The sequence below is a fragment of the Coturnix japonica genome, chromosome 29 (genome assembly GCF_054131305.1).
Source record: "Coturnix japonica strain WE chromosome 29, WE-NBRP24, whole genome shotgun sequence".
Lineage (NCBI taxonomy): Eukaryota > Metazoa > Chordata > Aves > Galliformes > Phasianidae > Coturnix > Coturnix japonica.
The window spans coordinates 6,703,579-6,728,389 of NC_140691.1; the positions used below are offsets into that span (position 1 = coordinate 6,703,579).

The 24,811-nt window shown below is 39.4% G+C and overlaps 3 protein-coding genes across 3 annotated transcripts in view; 1 reads left to right on the forward strand and 2 right to left on the reverse strand.

The window, feature by feature from the left end:
* Nucleotides 1-9,464, reverse strand: part of LOC146755901 (uncharacterized) — a 57,438-nt gene extending 47,974 nt beyond the window's left edge. Inside the window, exons 1-8 of the mRNA XM_085525078.1 lie at nucleotides 9,326-9,464; nucleotides 8,748-8,886; nucleotides 7,896-8,018; nucleotides 7,342-7,503; nucleotides 6,231-6,395; nucleotides 5,477-5,596; nucleotides 4,449-4,529; nucleotides 3,594-3,720 (exon numbers count right to left, since the gene is read on the reverse strand). Coding sequence (XP_085381204.1) covers nucleotides 3,594-3,720; nucleotides 4,449-4,529; nucleotides 5,477-5,596; nucleotides 6,231-6,395; nucleotides 7,342-7,503; nucleotides 7,896-8,018; nucleotides 8,748-8,886; nucleotides 9,326-9,414 — 1,006 coding nt within the window. The 5' untranslated portion in view covers nucleotides 9,415-9,464. The remainder of the gene's footprint in view (nucleotides 1-3,593; nucleotides 3,721-4,448; nucleotides 4,530-5,476; nucleotides 5,597-6,230; nucleotides 6,396-7,341; nucleotides 7,504-7,895; nucleotides 8,019-8,747; nucleotides 8,887-9,325) is intronic.
* The window catches only part of LOC146755900 (cytosolic carboxypeptidase 4-like), a 328,030-nt gene that overhangs the window by 273,589 nt on the left and 29,630 nt on the right, over nucleotides 1-24,811 (forward strand). The window lies entirely within an intron of this gene.
* Nucleotides 9,621-20,269, reverse strand: LOC146755902 (kinesin-like protein KIF20B). The gene is made up of 9 exons (XM_085525071.1): nucleotides 20,188-20,269; nucleotides 19,273-19,543; nucleotides 18,369-18,635; nucleotides 17,472-17,738; nucleotides 15,466-15,733; nucleotides 14,910-14,971; nucleotides 14,587-14,706; nucleotides 13,262-13,457; nucleotides 9,621-10,817 (listed from the first exon to the last, which is right to left on the reverse strand). Exons 4-9 carry the CDS (start codon nucleotides 17,502-17,504, stop codon nucleotides 9,691-9,693), a joined length of 1,806 nt encoding a protein of 601 aa, XP_085381197.1. The 5' UTR covers nucleotides 17,505-17,738; nucleotides 18,369-18,635; nucleotides 19,273-19,543; nucleotides 20,188-20,269; the 3' UTR covers nucleotides 9,621-9,690.

Genomic DNA, 24,811 nt, shown 5'->3' on the forward strand with positions numbered 1-24,811 from the left:
TGGTCTCTCCTTCTTCGAGACTTTCAGGTTCGTTTGATTTAGGAGAACTTACTGCTGACATCAGCTTCTTGGCTAGAAGAAATTTGTTTTGATACATAAACCAATCAACTTACTGGTTTTGTGAGTCTTTAAATCAATGAATGCAAAAAAAGCTTTGTAACAAACTTGGTTTATAAATGACACGTAAAATTTAAGTGAAAATACTCAGAAATTGTATTTGTTCATCGAGGCTCTTTATTGCTTCTATAGCTGAAACAGTTTATAGCTTCAGGTACGGCAGCTTAAAGCACGCATTAAAATGGAGTATGAAAGACAATCACGGCTAAGAAGTCGCTGGAAGTCAGAAACTTCAGCAGGAGTTAAACAACAGGCCTAACTTTCGTGCTAACAGAAGCACAAGACAGAACCAACTTTCTCTGTATACTTGTAGGTTTTCACAAATGTAATAATGAATCTCTGAAGAGACGAATAAATGCATTTACTTCATTGTGGGAATACAAGAAAAGCTGTTCAGAGCAGCAGCTGTGGAGCAAGATAAACAGCATGGGAACCAAGGACACCTCTGCAAGGAGAAGAAGAGTCTCACAGCTCTGATTGGTTATGTGCCTGCATGGACAGTTGAAAAGTGTTTTGTAGAATGCTTTGTTGACATGTAAGATGTTTGGGAAAGTTGTAAGGGCGGATGGGAAAGTTAGAAAATAACAACTTGTGAAGGTATATAAGGGATGTGAGAACTTGTAATAAACGATTTGGATCGTTCACATCTGAGTCCGTGCCGAGTCCCTGCAAATGGCGCCCAACGTGGAGCAAATCAACCCGCGGCTGAGCAAGCCCGGTCCGGCAGCGTCGCCCGACTGAACTTCGGAGAGACTGTTTCGCGCGCACCCGCACCGTTCTGCAGGACAGAAGGTGAGCAGTCGGGAACTATGGGGAGCTCACTAACGAAGGAGCAGAAAGTAAATCTCGAAGTATTGCGGTCAGTGTTACCGTATCAGGATAAGACTGTGTCTACTTCAGCATTAGCTACTCTTCTTAAATGGATAAACAAAAATGTCCCTGAATTTCCAAAAACTGAGTTCTCTCTCGATGGAGAACTTTGGGACAAAATCGGCTCAAAACTCTACGAGGCTTCTCTCGCTAAAGACAGAACGGCTGCTAAGCTGTTGCCCGTTTGGAGCCGGATAATGGAAGGGATTAAGCAATCACGACGGGAAAGAATTTATTCCGACCATTCCCTGCCGCCCTCCGTCCCAACCCCGCCGCTGCCTCTCGCTGCGGGAAGCGGCCCGTGCCCGGATCCGACTGGCGGCTCCGACCCCTCCCCGATTCGGGGAGACGAGGGGCCGCGGCCGCCCCCCTTCGCGCTCCCGCCGTTCGCTCCTCCCCCGACGTTCGCCGCGTTGCCGCCCTCTACGGCGCCCTCGCCCTTCGCTCCGCCTACGACGCTCATCGCGCCGCTTCTGCCCTCCTCCCCCCACACGTCGTGCGCTGCTGCGTCTGTGCAGCCGGCGTGTAACGTGGTTAAAGACACGGACGGATCGAAACCAGGGGACCATTGTGACCCCGGTCCAGAAGATCCAGAAAGAGAATCGGACGCATTTCCTCCTGATGATACTTTGAAGGAAGCAGGTATGACAAATTTCCCTACAGCGTACTGTGATGTCTTAGAGCAATGCAAAAAAGAAACAATATTAAGAAGTGATGCTGACACGTTGCAGACCTTTCCTAATCAGGTCCCCCGTTTGGAATCTCTGCCTTATGAGGCAGTGAAGGAGCTAAGGGAGTCAGTGAGAACATTCGGAGTTCAGTCAGCCTTTACATACAATCTTTTGGTTACAAACAGTGACAGTTACGCTATGACCCCTCACGATTGGAAAACTGTGTTAAGAATGATCCTCTCTCCTATGCAATACACCGTGTTTATGACTGAATATCAGCTACATAATTTGACTGATAGCTCTTTGCCTCAGACTCGGACAAATCCATGTGGCACAGCACCTCTTCAACTGTGTCAGACAGATGTCACTCACGTTCCTGAATTTGGCCATCTAAAATATGCACATGTAACAATAGATACTCATTCTTCTTACGTATTTTCCACAGCACATATAGGTGAATGCAGTCTCAAGATTTAGAGTTTAAGGCATTAGCTAGGATGTTGTGTGCTTCTTCTATTTTAGTAATAGATCAGATGTGTATTAAACAGGATTTGATCTAATCAATGCTAGAGTCTACAGGAATAGCTCTTTTAATGTTTTAGTACTGTTTAGTTATGATGTTATTAGCCTATTAATTAGCTTTTCTTAATTTGCAAAGACAAAACCTGGAAAGGAATCCCAGGCAAAGAGATGACCCTGTATCATAGAACGGATACCTCTTTTACATCCAATTAATTGGGATCTGAAAATATAACCATGCATCATTTTAGACAAAAGTGCACGCTAATAGAACTAAATTTGATGGTTTATTCTGTTTTCCAAGCAGGTGTTCCACTTGGGCTCTATATCACGCACTGGCCATGTGGATGTGGTGTACAACTGTAAGAAATCCTTCAGACCCTGAATGCAGGAGAGAATCTGTGATGGGTGAGAGAGGAAATGTGCACCTTGAAGCAGGGGACGCCCTGCTGGCACTACCTGTCACATCCACCACCAACATGGCTTGCTGTTTCTCAAGGGTCAATAAGTATTAATGCCCCTAGTGATACTCTAGTACATTTGTCCTCTAAAATTGGTTCTATTTGACATGATATCCCATTAAATTGTGCGATCATTAATCAATTATTAGCCCGGATAACTCAGTTGGTAGAGCATGGTTATGAACATCTTAAAAGCATTTACTGCACAAATTTTAGTGGTCATTAAAAATCAATATATCAGAGTATATAAAAATTGAAGCCTTTTCCTGATCAGTTACGGATGGGACCCTCATGGATTTATTTTCAGGTTGCAGAAACTTAGGTTGCAGTACAAACATGTTTGTTCTTTTTAGTGGGTTTAACAGTAATGTTGTTATGTTGTATTTGACTTGTCTCTTTTTTCACTTTTAGAGTATTGTCAATCGAGGCCTTGATTGAGTTATAATGATTATGTTATTAATATAAATAGCGTTATTATTTTATAGTATGGTAGTAGCTTGTCAATAAACAAAAAAGGGGGAATTGTGGGAATACAAGAAAAGCTGTTCAGAGCAGCAGCTGTGGAGCAAGATAAACAGCATGGGAACCAAGGACACCTCTGCAAGGAGAAGAAGAGTCTCACAGCTCTGATTGGTTATGTGCCTGCATGGACAGTTGAAAAGTGTTTTGTAGAATGCTTTGTTGACATGTAAGATGTTTGGGAAAGTTGTAAGGGCGGATGGGAAAGTTAGAAAATAACAACTTGTGAAGGTATATAAGGGATGTGAGAACTTGTAATAAACGATTTGGATCGTTCACATCTGAGTCCGTGCCGAGTCGCTGCACTTCATAAATCAAAGGACAACTTAACATGGCAGACAAGTTCTCTAAGAACACATATATTAATAGCCTACAGCAGAAACAAGCCATTCTACAATGTCTAGAAAACATGGAATAAAACTTATTCTACACCAACCTTTAGAGTGTATAATAGAAGGAGAGCTTTGAATAAAATCTCCAACTTTTTGCAGTGTTTCATCCTTCTTTTTAGTCAGTCTTGAAGCATGTACTCGCTTTCTCAGGAAGTAGTCTTTTCCGGATTTCTGTTCAACAGAGATGCGAACATGTGAAACAAGAGCATTGTTTAAACTTCATTTTAGTTCAACGTTATTTTAAGTTGACATTTTGAGCTTTACTACTGACACCTCTGTTCATTATGCTGATGATACCACAACGGCAAGTAATGTAGACAATTTTATACCCTTTAGGGAGTTGTCAAAATCTCAGCTATTTCAAGGCATACGTTTCTTAAAGTTTCTTAATAAGGCAGTAGTTTCTTTACAAGTAGCTCCCAAGCTGTGGAGTTGTTTCTTACATAAGCTGTTCTAATTACATAAAATAAACAAACATACAAAACAGAAGACAACAGATGGGAAAAATCTACTACTCATACTCTGACCATGCCAAGGATACTGCTATCACATGTGAACATCTGTTTTTAATAACTGCCATGCATATTAATGATATGAACCTTAGTTTAATACAAGGGCTTCACTTACAAAAGCACACGATAATACACTAAAGCTTCTCTTCCCAACTATTCAGTGTGCAATATCCTTCCCTCCAAATCATTACACAGTACAGCCATTACACGCTCTGGGGACAGACTGACTTGCCCTTTGGTTAGCTTATGGAATTTAATAGGAAGAGCTCATAAGCATGTAAGATTCCCATTCAGGTATACACATAAGGATAAGACACTGCTTCTTTCGTGTGACCACACAATTACAGGAAGTCCCAAGCTAGCTTCAAAACTAGAACAAAAACCAACCATTTTCTCGTCACTTGCAGAGGGTGAATTAAAAGCCATGATAGATTTTGTATTTTTCGTGTTCTCACTTTTCACAAAATCCTGGGAAAATAAGACAAGTTTCAGCCATGATTCTTTTGGAAAGAACAATTGATGTCACAAAAGTGAACACTTTAAACACTTTTGCTAATAGTAGGGAAGTATTTTCTAGTGGTAACTATTCCACTGTAAATGAAATAATAAATAAGCATTCAATTATGAAAACAGGACATTAAGATATCAGTATTAGACATCTCATGATGTCTAAAAAGCTGATTTATGTCTACAGGTTTCAAAGGAAATACACAATGGAGTTAAGAGGAATTCCCTTCTCTTAAACCATTATCACTGAGCTTGGCTATTAGTTTTGTTCATTAAAGAAGTTCATTGATTAAATTCTTCAACTACTTTACTGAGGTAGAAATAGCATTTTTTAATGCTTGTTTTTAATGCTTTTTTTAATTGTAAAAAGACAAAAAGTAGTCAGAGCCACTTTATCAGGCTCTGCTAAGAATCTGAATGGAGTATCACCACCCACTGTATTTCCAAGAATTAAGTTGGTTAATAAATACTTTGTTTTTAAAATATATGTAACTGCTGTTTTATGAAAGTTAGCAATTAAAAACTTATATAGGAATGATTAACATCATCTGCTAACAAAACAATATCCAGAAATCCTGCAGAGGAAGAAAATAAGTTCAATTTGCTGTGCCCGTTTCAGTGGCTCCATGAATTTTTTCCAAGTAACTTATCTAATCATGAGCCACTTCATAAGCATTAACATGAGGAGAGTTTTCAACAGCACCTGACAAAAATTCATCACACAATCACACAAATCAACAGCTTTTATTCCTATCAAAGGCTATAAAAACAGGTGATCTGATCACCTTGAAAGGGATAAATAAATTAAAACTTGGGAATTGTTTAGAGAACATGAGATCTTTTCCTACTCATTCCTTATCAAAAGCAATACAATCACAACATTTTCAGATCTGAAGTTTCATACTAACCTCAGATTCATTTAATGAAGTGAGGCTCCTAGTACATGGACGTGCCAAATAATTGTCTTCAGCTTTGCATCTTAATGGAATCCTTTCTCCAGTTTTAGTTTTGCTTTGTTGTTTCCTAGGCTGTAAATATTTAAAAGGAGTAAAGATTAGGCTATGCATTAGACCTCCAAAATATCTCGAGTTTTCTAAAGTTACAGTGTAAAACCTCAAGCTCAGACGCCACATGAACACGTAAGCTGAAACACAGCACAAGTGTGGGAAGGTAGTAACATCTATTCATTGTGTGATCTTCAGATACACCCTACTGGGTCTCACTAACAGTCTCAGGCAGTATTCTGCCTCCAAAAGAGAGAAAGCGAGACATTATTTAGGGACAAAATCTGTAACGCTGGTCGTTTAGTCATCCATTCCCCCCATACTCTGCACGCTCACAGCTGCTATGTTAGAACACCAAAGGCTAAACCTCTGCCTAATCTTCAGCATCCACATACGAATACATGGAAAACTGCATGGAAAAGTTCCATAATGTACACAGAGAGATGGTGTTCTAGTAAATAAAATATTTTTGAGAAGATGAGAGCTCATGTTTGAGTGGAAGACAAAAAGAACCAACAAGTACTCATCACTGAATATGTAGTTAAAGGACTATATGCTAAGAAAAATGATTCTAGCTCCAGTATCTCCTAGGAAAACAGAAGAACAAAAAGGGGTTAACAAGATGTTAAGAACTGACTTTCTATAAATATAATCGTACCTTTTCATTTACAGAGTCATTCCTTCTACTTTGTCTTTCTTCAAGTAAAGGTATTTCTGGCAAACACTGAAGGCTACTGTGGTTAATGCGTTGTTTTAATTCCTTTATAAAGTCATCTTTGTCAGCCAGTTCTTTTCTTAACTCTTCTATCACAGTTGCATTATCCTAATTAACAGTAAAAACTGCTGAGTTGTGGGATTGGCAAAAGGAATTAACACACACAAGCAGTATTGCAATTACTTAGTAGCATCAGTTTTAGAATTGCAGGCTAGAACACTTAACTATTCAAGAACAGTAACATTTCACGGATTTGTACGGTCACTGTTACAAGTGCAGTAGTCACAGAATTGCCTGGGAAGTTGTAATACAATATATTTTGATTCTTCTATTTTACTTATGTGCTTCAGCCTTCATCTCAAGATATAATAACCCGAGCTTTTATTTGTTCCCAAATCCTCGGTACTGTGAGAAAGTCGGCAGTTGTAGGGGAAGTTTTGCTATGAGAACATCTTTCTTCTCAGAGAAAGTGAATCCAAACATTCTCAAAAGAGCACAACTCATTTAGTCTTCTGTTTAGCTTCTGAAATTCTATGCTACGGCTTAGATTGGCTATCCTGATTAAAAGCTGGATGTTGGAATAAGAAATGCAACTTCCAGAGATCATCCCCCCTCTGCTTTCTGATGCTTCCCTTAATCTCTCTCCACGTCCCCTTCTGTCTTTTCATGCCATTGTAGATACTACCTCAGAGAAAGCAAAGAAAGTAAGAAACCTGAGACATAACTACTGTCTGAGTGTTGAGCCTAGCTTGGGATCCGGAAATGCTGTGAATTATCAGAAAAAGCTACAGATGTCCAGTCTGACTGTAGGATCATAAGCATCAAACTGACATCTGCTTATCTGAACTACTGAAAAAATTGAAATTTTAGTAATTAACAGAAATTCTGTTTCTGAAGAACAAAAATAAAAGCTGGTGCTTTTTTTGGTTAGTTGCACATGATGTCAATACGACAGTGTTCAAGAACAGAACCACACCCAGAATACAAAGAGCAGGTACAGGAGTTTTACAGAATTTATGGGTAGCTAATCAGGTAGGATGAAAGGAGAGCTGACCTTGCTTGAATCCTTTAAGGCAGATTGTCTCAGTTCTGCTATTTCTGTCTCTTTTTGTATGACATTAGAAGCCAAAGTTTTGAGCTGTTTTTCCAAAGCTTCAACTAACTGATCTCTCTCCTCACGCCACTTTTGAATATTATGGTCCTTTTCCTCCAGCTCCTATATTTCATGTTGAAAGAAAAGCATACACAGTAGAAACAAGCAGAATTTTTAAGACAGCCTAGAATTAATAAGTTTTTCATATAGCATAAATAAGGACTCAAGCTGATAAAAAGAGTTTATGGTAAGACATTTCAATTAACATATCGTGATGTCACTCAACAAGATCAGGTTACATGCATGTATTACATATGTATTTACTATGCAGATTATTGTATTTAAAGCAATCTGCCAGTGCTCTGTAGTGACTAATTATTTGAATATCTTTCATGGTCTACCACTAATTTCAGTTGGCCACTTTCATTTTGCTCCAATTTTTTTTTTCACCTTTTCCCTGTTGCTTGGAAAACCTGCATCATTCATTTAATAAAAGTTAAGAGCAAGAAAAATACCTGTTTAAGTTGTTGGATATAGAAGTCTTTATAATCCAGCTCATCCTTAAACTGGTTATTAATCCCTTCAAGTTCTTCCATCTTGTTCCTGAGGGATTCCTCCACAAAACGCATCGTGGACACCTGTAATGTAAGCACAGCTCACGGTTCATTAAAAGACTTCTGTAATCCAACCTGGCCAAATACTTCTTTGTTAAATAAAGAGGAATTCACAAACAAGTGCTGAGTAGGAAAACGACAGCAAGTGCAAGGTTACCAAGGAAGACATGAATTCATTTTTAAGCTTCAATTTTCTACCCCAAGCACACCCAATAAACTTTCAGACTAAGATCCTGCAAAATGAGTTTTAAGATATCTTCTTGTTTAATAATTAAATTTTAACTATTAACATCACTGAAGCTGAAATTGAAGAAAAAAAATATACATGCTTATATTAAAGAGCCTCTGGAAATTAGTCTATTTCTCTTCAAGTAAATAGCATTCTTCTTCCCAGTTATCAGCGTTTTTTCACAAGACTTAGGTTTTAGGCTTTGGAGTTACCACGGATACCAATGGCAAGTCACCAGTAACGTAGAGATAATAACAAGTCCCCTCCAGAGGCAGATTAGCTATTCTCTTCACAAACCTTATTCCAGACTACCAACCAACTTTACTTTCCTCTGTTCATTATCTATGTGAAACCATGTTTTAACTTCTGGTCCCCTCTAGAGCTTCAATGGCAACTTTACCTAAGATTTGCTGCTAGCCACACTAGTGTGAAATTTCCAGCTTCATAGTGAATGTTTGAGAAGTTTTAACAGCAGAAAGCCAAGCATAATCTTACAGAAAAAAATATCTCAGTTGACTACAAACCTCGCTTTGTACTTGCTGAATTTGTTTCTCGGCATCAGAATGTTTGTCTTTTAGATCTGCATACTCTTCTTCTTTCCTCTGCAAATCTTTTTTCAAATTCAGTACAAGGGCAGAACTCTCAGAAAGAATATTTTCTAGCCTTATGTTAAAAATAAAGACACAAAGAACATTACTGTTACACATCTCATGGAAACAGCAATTACAGCTTCATCCATGCCCTGCCTGTTGGTTTCTATTTGTAAATAGACTCTTAATCTATCTAGACCAGTGACAAGATTTAAACAATTACTTTTGAATTTCAGCTTGCTTCTCATAATCAGATGCTGAAGCAATAAATTATTCAGATGCTATTCTGAGGGATGTACAACAAAACCACCAGAAATCCCCATATTATTCTTTATTTCCTTGCACACTCCTGTTTTCCCTTGGAACTCAAGTAGCATACCAAAGCATCCTAAAGTAGTAGTTTGGCCATTGATAAGCATGCAGATGCATTAAGTCGAAGGGATGTTCCCATTAACTATTTTTAACTCTAGTTCATTCTCAAAGGGCTCTAAGTTAACTCAGTGGTTACTTACGATTCTATACGTTGCACTTTCTCCATTTCACTCTTTTCCTTTTCCCGAAGAGAATGTTTCATCTGCTCCAAGCTGTTTTTCAGCTGCATAACTTCTTGAATCAGATTTGTAAATAGACTCTTAAATCTATCTAGACCAGTGACAAGATTTAAACAATTACTTTTGAATTTCAGCTTGCTTCTCATAATCAGATGCTGAAGCAATAAATTATTCAGATGCTATTCTGAGGGATGTACAACAAAACCACCAGAAATCCCCATATTATTCTTTATTTCCTTGCACACTCCTGTTTTCCCTTGGAACTCAGGTAGCATACCAAAGCATCCTAAAGTAGTAGTTTGGCCATTGATAAGCATGCAAATGCATTAAGTCGAAGGGATGTTCCCATTAACTATTGCTTCTTTGCTACTTAACTCTTCAACCTTTTTGTCTGCATTTGCAGACTTCTCCTGCAGAGTTGCTGTAACTGTCTCTAGATTAACAATAATAGATTCTTTTTCTTTAAGTAATTCATTGAGTTTTGACACATTGTCTTCCATTGTCTTGGAAGCCTCCAGGAGATATTCAAGCTCTCTTATTTTTACCTCACAGTTGGCAACTTCCTCCTGAAATTGTGCAATCATTCTCTGATCTTCTGCAGTCTTTTCTTCAAACTCCTGAGTTTTCTTTTCTATTTGCTCATGTAACTGATTCACAAGATCATCTTCCTGACTAGTGTGAGTTGTAATCTCACATAGCTTCATTACAAGTTGACGATTATGATTTTCAGCATTATTCAGTCCCGCCTTTAGGTTTTCATTGTCTTGAAGCAGTGCTTTGATGTGCTGACTTTTTTGTGAGGAAACATCAACAATACTTCTGCATACTTCCCAAATCCTTTCAAGACTACAGTAAAAGGAGAGGTCCTGCACAAGATCTGAGATGGAAGAAGTCTGTGACTGAATGCATGCAGAACTAATTTGAGATGTCCCTGGCTCATCTTTTTCAGAGTCTGAGGAATCCTTTACACTGACAAAGTCAGTACTGATGGCGTGAAACTCTAAGTGACATTTGTATAATTCATCTAATTTGGTCCGCATTTCTTTTACTTGTGACACTTTATCAATTATACATTCTTTGGCAACTTCTATGTTGTTAGTTAGTTGGGCATTTTTGTTTTCTAGTGTCATATTTATAGATTTCTGTTCATCCAGTTCAGAAGCAATTTCCCGATAGTCAGCTTGACCCTGCAGAATTTGTTCACGGAGGACATCAGCTGTTTCTTCAGAAAAAGAAAGCTCAATACGCAGGCTTGTTACCTGCTTACTGAAATCTTCTTTTCTATTTTTTTCTCTTCTGCATTGTTCTTCAAGCACAGCTAAACGACGTTCCAAGATTTCAGTTCTTTCCCTCAGTGCTAGTACTTCCTTTCGGTACGCGGAGCACTTTTGTTTCATGTGTTCAATTTTCTTTTGCTCTACAGTGTTCTTATTCTTTCTCTCATTTACAACTACTGTAAAACAAACAAACAAACAAACAAACAAAAAAGGTAAAAAGGAATGTAGCTCAGATTGATTAAAATCATTATTACATAGCAGTTCAGAACACCAAGTAGCAACTTCTAAGTGAAAAACTGTCGTAATATGCAAGCCATGCCTTCACATCACATAGTATTTGATACTAGTGAAGGAACTCAAGTCCTCTGAACACATAATCAGGTGCCTCAGATTTCTATACAGAATTAACAGCAAAAGGTTTTCAGTCTGGAAGAACACTTTTACCATGGCACTACTCAAACCTTCCACTCCACACCAGTAGAAAATCTAATTAGATTTAAGAAACATGGGAACGATATCGATAATTCACAGCTATATTCTTTCTATCTTCCGTGCTTCAGCAATCCCTATAAGGCAGCCAGGAATCACTCCATCTACATCTAAATGGTAGATAAACAGTTCTCTAAGAAATTTCATTCCAACTCACAGTCCTCTTACTTTCAAAAGAAAGATAAAACCCTGGACAAGTTGATCACTTAAGTGTTGATATCTGTCTCTCTTATTCAGTTGATCTCTAAACAAAATATGAGGATTCCTACTTCTGTCCACACTTACTCTTTTGCATATAAAGTTCACTCATAAAGTTGTACAAATTTGCAGATTCAAGTTTCCATAAATATTCCATTAGCTTGGGGCTGTTTTTTTCTTTAACTGGGTAGCAATTAGCTAAAATCACATGCATTTTCTTTCTATCAAAAGTGACTTCTGCTGTATTTCATCATTGCTTTAGAATCCAGTTATGTCCATTCCATAATATGCATACTTTAAGTATTAAAAAAAATAAATATAACTCAAGACATACTAGGGATTGGGTCACCACAACAATATATTCCATGGTGATTCTTGTACAGTCGTTTTATTACTACAACTACAGAAATGCAGAATTTTATAGCACCCACGTGCAGCCTGCATTACATACAGATTCACATGTACTGCATGGAAACAGCCTCTTAACTCATCTAAGGAGTTTTATATACAGCCCTCAACTGATTTAAAAGTCATACTGAAGAAACAGCAGTGGCGTATTCCACCCCAAACCAGGTTTTGGGTTTTGACTGCTGCTCCCAGCAACACTAGTGAGGGGAATATGATTTATAAGTAATCTAAACACTTTATGCTGAAAACAACAAGCAAGCACTAAAGCAAGATAAATAAGACTAGGGAGAAGATGTGTAATGTTCAGTTTAGAAGCTCCTTACACAGGAAGTAGGGAAAAAGCATTATTACAGAGCATAGGAAACAAGACCTAAAAGCTCAGAGAATGGTGTAAATACCCTGAACTTGAAGCTGAGATAACCTAGCATCTCCTAAAACACTTTTGCTCGTGCTACTTATATAACTAATTCTACAAAAGAACCAGCACAACATACCTGTGCTCATTGTTCTACTGTGTATATTTAACATAGCTAAAGAATATATATTAAGCGGTTTTTGAAATTGGATGCTATTAATACTCACAAATAGAAGAAAATTTTAACATGATTGAATACTCAGTACTTCTTAACAGAAAACTTCATGCTGACATTGTGACTATCAGCTACCCATTTTAATTCCTATGTGGAGCACTGCTGTCATTAATTTTTAAATGAGAGCTTTGGTCATAAGATTAGAACAAACCCACTACTATTTGGAGTATGGAGGAGTCCACATCCCTCCCTCAGTCTCTGGTAAGATGCATATACGTGATGCCATTCAGTGGTCACATTAGGATTCAATATTTATGCCAAATAAAGGCAGCAGGGACAAATCATCCAAGAGCAGCATCTCATCCAAAGAAGGCCTTGACTTTCTCCCTTGCACATATTTTGCAAGAGGAATACAAGAAAGGAAGGGACTACAGCTAAGTTTTAGATTTTCCCTTCTACATTGTATATGCCTTCCGTAATTCTAGGAACACTGATGCTCAGCTGTGCCCAGAAGTGAAGTTAAATGCATCAGAGCTTATCCAAACCATTTTGCTCAAATATTGCCCATGAGTGAGCAATTAGCAGGTCGTCAACAATTTTGATAGTTGCTTCAGGAAAAACAAAACAAACAAAAAAAAGCACTTGAGCAGCTGATGCTACTCAGAAGATCAGCAACAGCAGTTGAAACAATCCTAAAGAAACTGCTTTAAAACTATTACCAAATCTGCAAGTGCATCAACAGATGAGGAAAAAGCAGCAAAAAGGAAAAGAATAGTGCAAAAATCTTTTATTCTTAAGCATTCAAAAATGAACAGCATAGGACCTTCTGAAAAAGGGATATTTACATAACAGTTACTTCTATTTACAGTTTAACACAGTGGCTGTTCTCCTTATACCATAAGGTACGCGCTTCACAGCCTTTTGCTTCCTATCCGGAATAGGAAGCAATTTATTGTTTTGGAAGACACCCTGTTCAACGATGGAAGAAACTGTACCTTTCTTTGGAGGTGGCTCTTCCACAGTAGGCTTATCCTCGTCAGTACTGCGCTTTCTTCCCACTTCCAACTCAGTTTTCTCTTGTTTCAGTGCTTTAACTGAAAGCACTGAAAATTGGCTGCTTTCAGTTCCTTTATTACTGTTCTCCTCTGCCGGTTCTGCTTTAATTGTAGTTAAATGGTAGGTAGTCTTTTCCTGTATTGATATAAGATCAGTTACATTGAAGCTTAACAAAAGGAGCACTTAAGTCTCAGTAATCTTCTGTAGGCAAATATTTACACAAAACCATACAGCTAAAATATTTACCCGGTGACTCTATAGACATCAGTTACAAATCTCAATAGCAGACAGAAAAGTACACCTTCAGATAATGACAAGTGCAATACTCGGTAGAGTATACAAGGGAAAGCAAGAGCCTAGCAGGTTACAAAGTAAAAGACTTGCACACAATCAAGAGTTTACCAGTTTATCAAAGAATTTCCTGTTTTCAAGAAGTCAACAAAATTACAAACATTGTCAAAGAGCAAATGGTCAGCTCTCATACAAGTTCATCACATCACACTTCTGCTAAGCTGCTAAAATCACTTTCATCGTGACAGATATAATCCAACCTTAAAGCTTAGTCAGCTCTGTCACGCATATTTTAGATTGTGTCCTTGACCACAAGTGAAGCTTCCTTACTTACAAGATGACGATTGTTAAGCCATGCTGGCACTGCCAAGGACTGATTATTCATCTTTAGTAACTTATGAAAAGAAAAGCCTCAGAAGTGTTCAGGCCACACAGTCTCACAGATAGAGTTGGAGCCTTGTTCTTGGAAGAAGTAATAGGTGAGGACATGACTACTCATCACAGTCAGCTTTAATGCCATGGAAATACTAAGTTGCAGTGATGCAGACAAAGACTAAGAAGGGTCAAAAAATGAACAAAAACCACCAGAAGTGGTATGCACACATACTTAATCAAGCTAGTCTTCACATATTCAGTAGCTCACAGTACATTAGTCAGGATAAAGTTTTATGGACTGCATAGAACGTGGAGATATCCTGACCATTCCTACTCGTACTTCCAACTCTACTCAACATTCTTTTACTGTTGCTCTTCCTCTGATGTAGGAGTGTGAGGCAGGAGTTAGTGGAACACACTGATATTTTTGTTGTTTGTGTTAACAACAACTACCTTCAGATAAATCTGAATTGTTCACAATTTCAAGCAAGTACCAGCTACATACAGAAAATCAGTTTTCCAAAAATGTGTTGATTACAAGCATAGAATTAGTGTTTTCTTTTTTTTGTATAAGGATACGGAGATGTATAAAACTCACATAATCTTTTACTTTTTCTTCTAAATGAGATTTTAAGTCTTGTAGCTCTGTAATAATGTCATCTTTCTGCACCACGATGTCCATTAGCTCTCGAATCCTTTCATTTTGTGCATTCATTTTCTTGGAAATAAAAAATAAAAAAAATTCAGTCATCAGTTTCTAATGTAGTGTTAAGTAGCTGAATTACACAATGCATTAAAGGCAAATTCAGTTAAGCTAAGCTCGGTAAGAAATCTATTAATGGAGTCTACTGGAATAGCATTTTAAGCTACCACAAGTTGGTATTAAAACAATTTTACACAACATCTTCTTGATAAAGTTACCTCAGTTGCTTCTTTAAGTTGCTCAACAGACTCATCCAATTTAATCATCTGCATTTCAAAGTCTGTAACACACAGAAAAGGCTGTATTACATAAGTAGCCAATAGATAGTTTATTAAGTAATCAATTTTTCCAGATATTCTAATGTTTAGGTAGCTTTTGAACAGATTAATTAATTTGCATGTGGTCTTCACTTATTGGGAGTGATTCAAAAGTTTTCTATATTTCTTGGAACAAAAACATTGCATCAACAAGACATAAAGAAGAGTAGAGATTACAATATAAAAGTAAAAATCAAGATATAGACATTTAACCCCATACTTACGAAAGCGTAAAGCTGCTAGTTGCAGTTTAAATGAGAGGGGGAAAAAAGAAAAGAAATAACCAAAAACCGTGGAATTGCTGAACCTGAATATACACAAGGAACAAACTATCACTTATCTACAGGCTATGGTTCCAAAGGTAGAACATCTCCTCTAATTCCTACTCAAACTGGTTATTTCTCTTTTAGATTAATGAACTATTTCTGTCTTCTACCTTTCACATCGCATAACTCACCTTTGTTCTTCTGCATCAGCTCTTCTTCAGTTTTAAGTAGTTTGCTGTTTTTCTCTGTTAGCTCTTCTTTGGTCTCCATCAGTTCAAAGTTAGTTTTCTCCAGCTGCTTTTCAAACCAGCCAATATCTTCCTTCGGGTCCTCCAGGGATACAATGGAACTATGTGCTGCCTCAGCTTGCTCTTTAATATCCATGACATCATAATGCACAGAATCAAGAATGCCCTCAGGATCAACACAGGTGTCAGGCACTATGCTATGTTCTCCACCCTGAAACGTAATTTATAATCAGTTAAAACTGGTGAATAGCTGACTACATAATAGCTGTTATTTCTACAGATAGTCTGGATAGCCACTATGAAGACAGCCATACAAGAAGTTTTTAATTTCAGCTTCAAAACCCACCTCACAAATTCACATACAACATGACAGTGATTCGTATGGGGGGAAGATAAGTGGCATTCTAGTAACAGCTAATATATTTTATAGTATTTGATGACCACGCTCCCTTTTTTTTTTTTTTTTTGTTTTTTTAAATATTACCCCAGATTGATCTCCTTCAAATTTAACGTACAAGTTCGGACTCCCCTTTTCTTTGTATACAGCGTAAATTTTCATTTTGTGTTGCAGAAACAAGGAAAATGCCCAAATTCCCAAAGCTTTCTGAAACTGTTCTTAAGGCTCAGCAACTATTCCTGCTAGATGAAGAATAGATGTATCTTGCTCATCATACAGCAACACAGCATGCACTTCTTTGTAAACAGCCTTGTGTTTCTACAAGATGTGCCCATAACATTTAAATAGTAAAAAGGAAAATATTTAAGAAAAAAAAAAGAAAAATACCAGGGTGTCATGGTTTAATAATTTTGTAATTTTGCTATCAGTATTCCACATCATAACGTCATATAAAGCATGAATAATTTTACTGCTCCCGAACACTTGCAGTATATTGATGATATTGTCGTGTGGGGCCATACAGCAGCAGAGATTTTCAAGAAAAGAAAACAGATAATCCAGATTCTTTTGCAAGCTGGTTTTGCCATTAAGCGCAGCAAGGTGAAGGGGTCTGCCCAGGAAATCCAGTTCTTAGGTGTAAAATGGCAAGATGGGCATCGACACATCCCAGCAGATGTGATTGAAAAAATCACTGCTATGTCTCCTCCCACCAACAAGACAGAGACCCAATCTTTTCTGGGAGTAGTGGGCTTTTGGAGAATGCATGTCCCAGACTACAGCCACATAGTGAGCCCCCTCTATCAGGTAACATGGAAGAAGAATAATTTCTCATGGGGTCCTGAGCAGCAGCAGGCTTTTGAGCAGAGAAAACAACAGATAGCCCGTGCCGTGGCCTTGGGGCCAGTACGGACGGGACAGGATGTAAAGAACATCCTCTACACTGCTGCTGGAGAGAAAGGTCCCACTTGGAGTTTGTGGCAAAGAGCTTTAGGAGAAACCCAAGTCCAACCCCCAGGACATTGGAGTCGAGCATATAAAAGGTCTGAGGAGTACTACACTCCAACTGAGAAGGAGATCTTAGCCATGTTCGAGGGGGTTTGGGCTGCTTCTGAAGTAGTTGGGACAGAGATTCAGCTCCTTCTAGCACCTCGCTTGCCTGTGGCCCCCCTGTCACGGACACAGGTAGATTTTTGTTTAAACCGTGACAACTACCCAGAATGCAGCATAAGGGAATTTTTGCCTAGAACTCTGGAGGACTATTTGTAACTCAGAAAGGTCAGAGATAGAAAGTTCACACTGATTTCTGGGTCACCAGCCTCACCGTACATCAGCATTTTTGGTTTTTAAATGATACATAAAGTTCTCAATGGCACTGCTCTAGTCAGAAGTTCTTTCCCTTTCCGTGCAGCTTGCTCTGTGCATGGCTTGTGAACCGCTATTCAGGCCAGACAGCTGCAGCCCCAAAGACCTGCCATAAATGTACAAATTCTACCAGGATAATGTCTTGGGAGTGGAGAAACAGGATGCGCAGTCATATGGCTCTCACACATACCTTGTACAACCAGCTTGGCTCTGGACTGAGCATCACCAATGTCACAGGTGTACACGTCACTGTCACTTTTCTCCAGATTTTTTATGCACAGCTGCAGGTCTCGTCCTTTCTGTGCCCTCTTGTATTTCCTGCCAGGCCTGAGCTCAGCAATGCCTTTCCTCCATATGACGAAGGATGCGGCTTTCTCACTCTGACATGTAAAAAGTGCACTTCCACTTTCTTCAATTTTCACATCTGAAAGTTCCTTGATAAAGTAATTAGGTTTTTCTGGAAGGAAAAAAAAAAAGGATGAGGGTGTAGGACAAAGGGATTTGTTACCCCAACAAGTCCCAAGCATACAGAGGTGTCCTGTATCTCCTTTGCCCTCATTTCAGAATATCACATAGAGATGCAAAGAGTCTAAGAAGACCACAGAGTCCACCCATTTACATAGGTTTGATAATTCCAGTAGATATCTGGAAAGTTCAATACCATTATACATGCGCTGGTAGGATCTCATCTGATAAACTGCATATAGTTTGGATTACACATATTCAATAGAGACTAATTCAGATTGCCATCTTTTCTTGGCTCACTAACACCCAAGATCATAGAATCATAGAATGATCACAGAATCATAGAGTGGCCTGAGTAGGAAAGGACCTCAAAGATCATCTAGTTTTAAACCCCCTGTCAAGGGGCCACCAACCACCAGACAAGGCTGCCCAGATCCACATCACACTGGAGAATCATTCAGTTTCCAGATTATTTTAAGGAAAAGATTTTAATCCATCATATTTTCTGAAAGCTAAGAATTGATCCTGCTCAAGGAAACAGAAGAGAAAAACATCACCCACAGGCTGCAGATATTTACCTCGACTTCTCTACATGCCATCCCCAGTGTGCTTTTCAACTCACCTTGCACAGTGACCCTGGCTTTTGTTATGGAGCCCTCTGTCTCACAGGGGTACTCCCCACTGTCCTTGGCAGTAGAGTCATGGATGATCAGAATGGCCCCACTTCCCTCCTGCTGCAAGTCGTACTTCTGGCTTTTTCTGATTGCTTTGCCATCCTTGTACCACCTGATGTTCAAATCCGGTTTTGACAGCTCACTGCTCAGGCTGATGTCCTGCCCTGCTGCTGCTGTCTTATCCTCCAGCTGTTTTGAAACCTCAGTAGGTTTTCCTGGAAGAAAACATTGCTTTTTGAGTAACATACACTTAGGGTAGGATGCCTCTCTCAAAATACACGCATCTACATGCTGGAGATAAGTTAGAGAGGCACTTGCAACAGACGCCATCCTACAGCCAGCAGTAATCTGCAAAGTACAGACAATAGAATTCCAGGCAGCATTTATTCTCTCTTAAATCTACCCAATTGAGGATGATGAACCATGTCTGAAAACTGCCTCTTTCTTCTCTCCACTCATCACACTGGGAGCCTCAGATGATGCTCTCAGATGCACATGCTCTAGATAGGAATTTGTTGTACAGCTAGATGATGTGAAGGCCATCCCTTCAGCTTATACTTAGAGGATATTTGCTCCCACAGTTCCCTCAACAGATCATTCCTGATTTACTGTTAATGGAACAAGCTGTAGTGAGATGCCCATTTCCAACACTACCCCAGTGCTTTGGGTAGTTCTCACATTTGTGTAAAATGTTTCCTCCTTTTACTTATTTTTAAGAGAAATTCTCAGTGCTTCGAGGTTCAAGTAGAAGGTTGCTATTCACTTTAACCATATTATGAGTTAGCTCTCACAACAATCTTATCAGAAGACAGTTGAAGGAATCAGACCCCAGAATCTCTCCCATCTCATTACCTTTCACAGACAGAGAGGCTTTGGAGGTTAGACCACGGGCAGTAAAAAACGACTTCCCCAGCGTCAGTAGGAGTCACACTTTTGATAATGAGAGTATATTTCCGACTCAAGTTAGAAGCTTTAAATCGCCCACCATTTTCCACTCTGCTTCCAGTCAGTGTCCACTTGAACTCATCAATGCTTTCATGGGACAGAATGCATTCAAAAGTACAATCTTCTCCCTCCTGGATTTCAGTGTTTTTCAGCCGTTTGGTAATGCCACTATTCAGCTCTGGAAGGTAAGAGATAGGTTAGTATGAGGTTTATATGGAGAAAAGGCATTTGTGACATATGTGAGTAGCAGTACTGGTGTTTTAACTCAGGATTTGCAGAACATGGCTGCATTCCTCACTGATGTATTCTCTAAGACATTCTCCACTCAGAATTACCAGAAAGCTATAAAAAAAAAGAGACGTGAATCTCTTGTCTTTGCTCTGGAAGAACTACAATTAGAGCAGCTCAGTCCATGGAGCAGAATGAAGATTCAATGAGCTACAGAGGGAACAACCTAACAGAGAGGACAACTCTAGGATGCTGCGTGAGAAAAAGGGTTTTGCCTATGACAAGAAATTAAATGTTTCTATTAGCTAATTTGTTACCATCCTACCCCTACTGGTGTTCAAACCATTTCTCCATTTTAGGGATGTTTAGAAAGGAAATATTTCCAGGACATTCTTGATGTGTTTGGTGATTTTCATGGCAAAATGAGATACATTTACATCAAAAGCAATGGGAATTTTCCAGACATCACTGCACTAAATTGCAGTAATACACTTCTATTGTAGAAACTATTAAGGCTCGTGGGGGAATAGGTGTAAGACATAGTGACCACACTGAATGGGCTTTCAGCACTCCTTTACTTTCCACAGTACTTACCCTGAATGCCGACCTTTGACTTGGCAACATCAGTGCCAATATCACAGGTATAGAAACCTGCATCTGACTTCTCGAAGTCATGGATAAGGGGACATAGGGTTGTCTATAGGGAATGCCATTGACTACATTTCTATAAAGTAATACTGTACAGTATCTACCAAATGCAAGGTCCAGCTCTTGTTCTGTGCTTATTAAATTGCTCCCAATTGTTGAGGCTTTTATTCAAATAAGAGTGAGTTGAAAATATAACAAGTACTTTAGGATGTGAATGGAGACTCTTATGCTGGGGACAACAGCAGATAAAAAGCCTGCAAGTTTCTTTCAGATGAAATCAATGACAAACTGCATAAAATTTAGGTGCTACCAAACTTAACCTTGTCTAGTTCAGAAATACAAATAATTTCACCTGATTTGACTTCTTTGCTATAGCCAAGGACAAAACCTCAGCTCTGTAGATCTGAATAGTAAGCACATCACAGCTATTCAAACAGATCTTTTACTGAGATGCAGCTGTCTCATTTACTGTCCAACAACTTTGAACTGGAAATGGAGCAGACCCTCCAGACACACACACAATATTTCAAAGACCCCAGTGAACGAAGACTGTATGTTAATTAATTCTTCATCTTCATTATGTAAACCAAGCCAGGATATGTTACCTCTGATGAGCAGACTGGCTGTGGATTTTGATTTGCCAACTGAGAACTGAATGGTGCCTGTCATATCAGTGGTGGTTTTCGGTATGGTCAGCCGGTGGATGGTGCCTTCTTGCTGCATAATCAAGTTTCTGCCAGCCTGTAAGACTTCCCACGTAGGAATACCACTTGGGAGGTTTCACAGATGGAATGGATATCTCGCATTCAAATTTGGCTTCTTCAGGCTCAGTCACATCCTCATCACACAGCTCCTTTACTAGATTAACGGTTTGCTCTTTAAGAAGGATGGAACAAGAGAAAGCAGAGATTTAGAAGGAATGTAAAAAACCCTTACATTATCACCCTACTTACTCACGTCAGCATTACTGCAAAAGAACACTACACCTATCAGCTCAAAATGCCTTAAAACGTCATTAAAAAATAATAGAAAGAAAGGAATGTTGTTAAGAAGTCAGACAATAAGACTGACAACCTGAAGAGAGCCCAGATCTTCTGATTCCCAGTCCAACATCCAAATCAAACCATGACCTTCCCATACCGCTATCAAAATCCTCGCATTACGAAATGGAATACAGGTTCAATGAAACACGGACGTTGATAATTACTTTGGATAAATACAGCAACTTAGCTCTGAACAACAAGTTTTCTCCTAGTAAAGGTCTCTGTAGCTCAAATGTAATGACTCTACTTAGGAGAAATTCATTTTCCAGGATTTTCTTGCCCTTATAATTGTAACAGGGGCAAAGGTGGGGACTGAACTCTTGAGTAGTGTGCTAACTCAAATGTCTCCCTTTTCTTTATCACACTTAACATCATATATATACCTAACATTGTATATATTAAAAAAAACCAAACCTGTGCTCTTTTCAAACATACAGAGAAAATGAAGAAAAAGTCAAGCTATGTTTTTATCCCTCAATGTTCAAACACAAATCTGAAGTCTAAATGTAGAAAATCAACCACCTAAGAAAATAATCTGTTTTACTTAGCAAAAGTAAATCCCAAAAGACAAGCTACATATTTTGTGGGCAGAAAGGTAGGTAGGTAGGAGTTTTTATTTCTGTGAAAGGTCCTGGTGGTGTTTAACTTCATTGACATTAAAGCAAAGGATGTTAGCTCGTTTATAACATAAGATAATTTAATCAAAATCGTCATCAGAAGTATAATTACCTTTAACTGTAAGATGGGCACGAGATTCTGCCTTTTCTGCTACAGATTTTATTTCTGCTGCATCCTTGACTTGGACACGTGTGTAAGTCAGCGAGTAGCTCTTTCCTGAAGTAGAGAACCACAGAGTCACTAAGGCTGGAAAGGACCACTAAGGTCATCTAGTCCAACCACCAACTCATCCCTACCAAACTGTGCTCTTGAGAGCAAACCCACAACTACACTTGGCTTCCTTGAGCAAAGAGTTCTGAGGCACATGGCCAGGCTGAGCATCATCCATCTGGTTTCACAGCATCACTGCCTGTTCTCTCATGTCAATGAAACCACCCATTCCCCCACGTCCACATCCCCACCACAGTGTAATCTAAACATGGCTTCTACAAGGACTGACTGAATGAAGCCACTGTCACCTTCAAAGTACCTGATACAGAAGGATCACACTCACTGTCAGACAAAACCTCTTTGTAGAGGTGAACTGACTGCCCTGTTCACCCCCACTTTGGAAATAACTGCACTGATTTCCTACCTGCTCCTGGCAGTGTGGGATGGTGGGATAGCATCACACTTCCCACACTAAGCATCCCACCATGTCACTTGTTCCACCCTAACCTCAGTCCCAAAACAAAAGGGGAACTCGCTTCTGAACTTTCTTCACTTCATTTCAGATGTCTTATATGCTTGATCTCCAACCCACCCCCCACTCAGGAGAAAGATCCCCCTCTTACACCCTACCATCTTGCTGCATTCTAATGTTGTCATCAGCCTTCAGCTTGTTGTCATCTTTGTACCACTGGCTCTGAACCTCATCGTGTGAAATCTCACAGACAAAAGATGCACTCCCATATTCATTCACTTCCACATCTTCCAGTGGTTTAACAATCTTGATATCTCCAGCTGTGAAACACTAGAGATATATTTGTCAGTGTATTTCCAGAATTGAGTGCAGCATCTTTTCCTTACACATATTTGCATAGAAAATAAGTAGGATTATGTTTTATTCTAAACCATCATCCATTCCTGAGTCATTCCTCTCTTCAACACAGTCAGTGCATTATTGCCCTTGAACTAAAAGAAAGACTTACTAGCTACAGTGGAGCTCCCTGCAAACAGTTTTCATGGAAACCAGAATCTCATTTATTCTGAAACATTTTAAGTAAAATTAAGGGTAGAAAAACAATAGAACGGACTGAATCTTTAAGGTCATTTAGTTCCAGTCCCTCTGCTATAGGCAGGGACACCTCCCTCCAGACCAACTCTTCTCCTCAGGGTCAAGGCTTCTCTCAAATCATTCTCCTCTAAGCCTGTGCCTGTTTTTGGGATTGCCCTGACCCAGGTGCAGGGCCTTGGACTTGGCCACACTCAAGTTCATGAGGCTGCCAAGGGCCCACCTCTCCAGCCTGTCCAGGTCCCTCTGAGTAGCATCCCTTCCCTCTAGCACATCAACAGCACCGCTCAGCTTGGTGTCATCTGCAAACCTGCTGAGGGTTCATTTGATTCCACTCTCCATGTTGCCTACAAAAATGTTAAATAACACTGGTCCCAACACCACCCTCCACCTGGACACTGAGCTATTGACTGCAGCTCTCTGAGTGTGACCATCCAGACAGTTCCCTATCCTGCAACTGGTCCATCCATCAAAACCATTTTTCTCCAGTTTGGTGACCATGCAGGACGGGATCAAATGCTCTGCACAAGTCCAAGTAGATGATGTCAGTTGCTCTCCCATTATCCACTGATGCTGTTACTCCATCATGAAAGGCCACCAAGTTTGTCAGGCATGGCTTGACCTTGAGGAAGCCATATTGGTTACCACCAATCACCTCATCTTTATTTTCCAAACTATGCCAAGGAGAAATAGACAGAACTCTACAATGTCGTGTCACTACAAACCTGTCTGAATCATTGGCTTCTCTGCATGCTCATCACTAGTCTCTCCTTATCTTGTGTGCCCACAATGTATGGGGAATGTCAGCAACAAATCTTACCTAGGGGACATCTTTGCTTCAAAATCCCTTGAACATCACACAATCCTTTTTAACTGTCCAGGTCTGCACTTATTTATGTCAGAATCAGACCATATTGTGATAAAATGTTTGCTCATTAAGACCGGGATGTGGTAACATTGTGGTGGAGTGCTTGTTCATTAGGACCGGGATGTGATGGTGGAATATGGAGGCCACAAGGGTTGCAGAACACTCTAATTTTATGGGTAGATTGTGTACTCTGCGTAGTTACAGGCAAAGCGCGCCCCGATGGATACAAAGTTTCACGGAAGGACCAACCAAGGAACGACACACCAAGTCGCACGATCACGACCGACCAATTAAAGGACAATACGCTCGGGATGGACCTTACAAAAGAAGTTGCAAGGGACGGGAAGGCGCGGCAGTTGGAGGAACGATAATCCCCCTGTCGCCCAGCGCTGAATTGCCTTTTTGTTTTACCCGCTACAATTAATAAAAGTTTCTAATTGGAACATTATCGGCTCATTGCTTATAAATTGATGACAATTTTTCTGTGCTGCTATTTCCCTTTCCTTCTGAAGGGCCTGGATACAACTTGGATTAACTTCAGGAGCAGAGTTCCTGCATAAAACAGCCTGTACTGAAACAGCAACCCAACCTGGTTGCAGACTGAGAGAGAAAATGAGAGTTCACCACCTGTGAATAATGAGACTTCTCTTATTTCCCTGGGAAGTAATGCCCACTTTTTTACTTTGACGGAGCTCCTTCCCATCCTAGAAGGGAAAATATCAAGTCAAATCTACATTAGTCCTTCCATCTCTGCACTGGGCAAAGGCA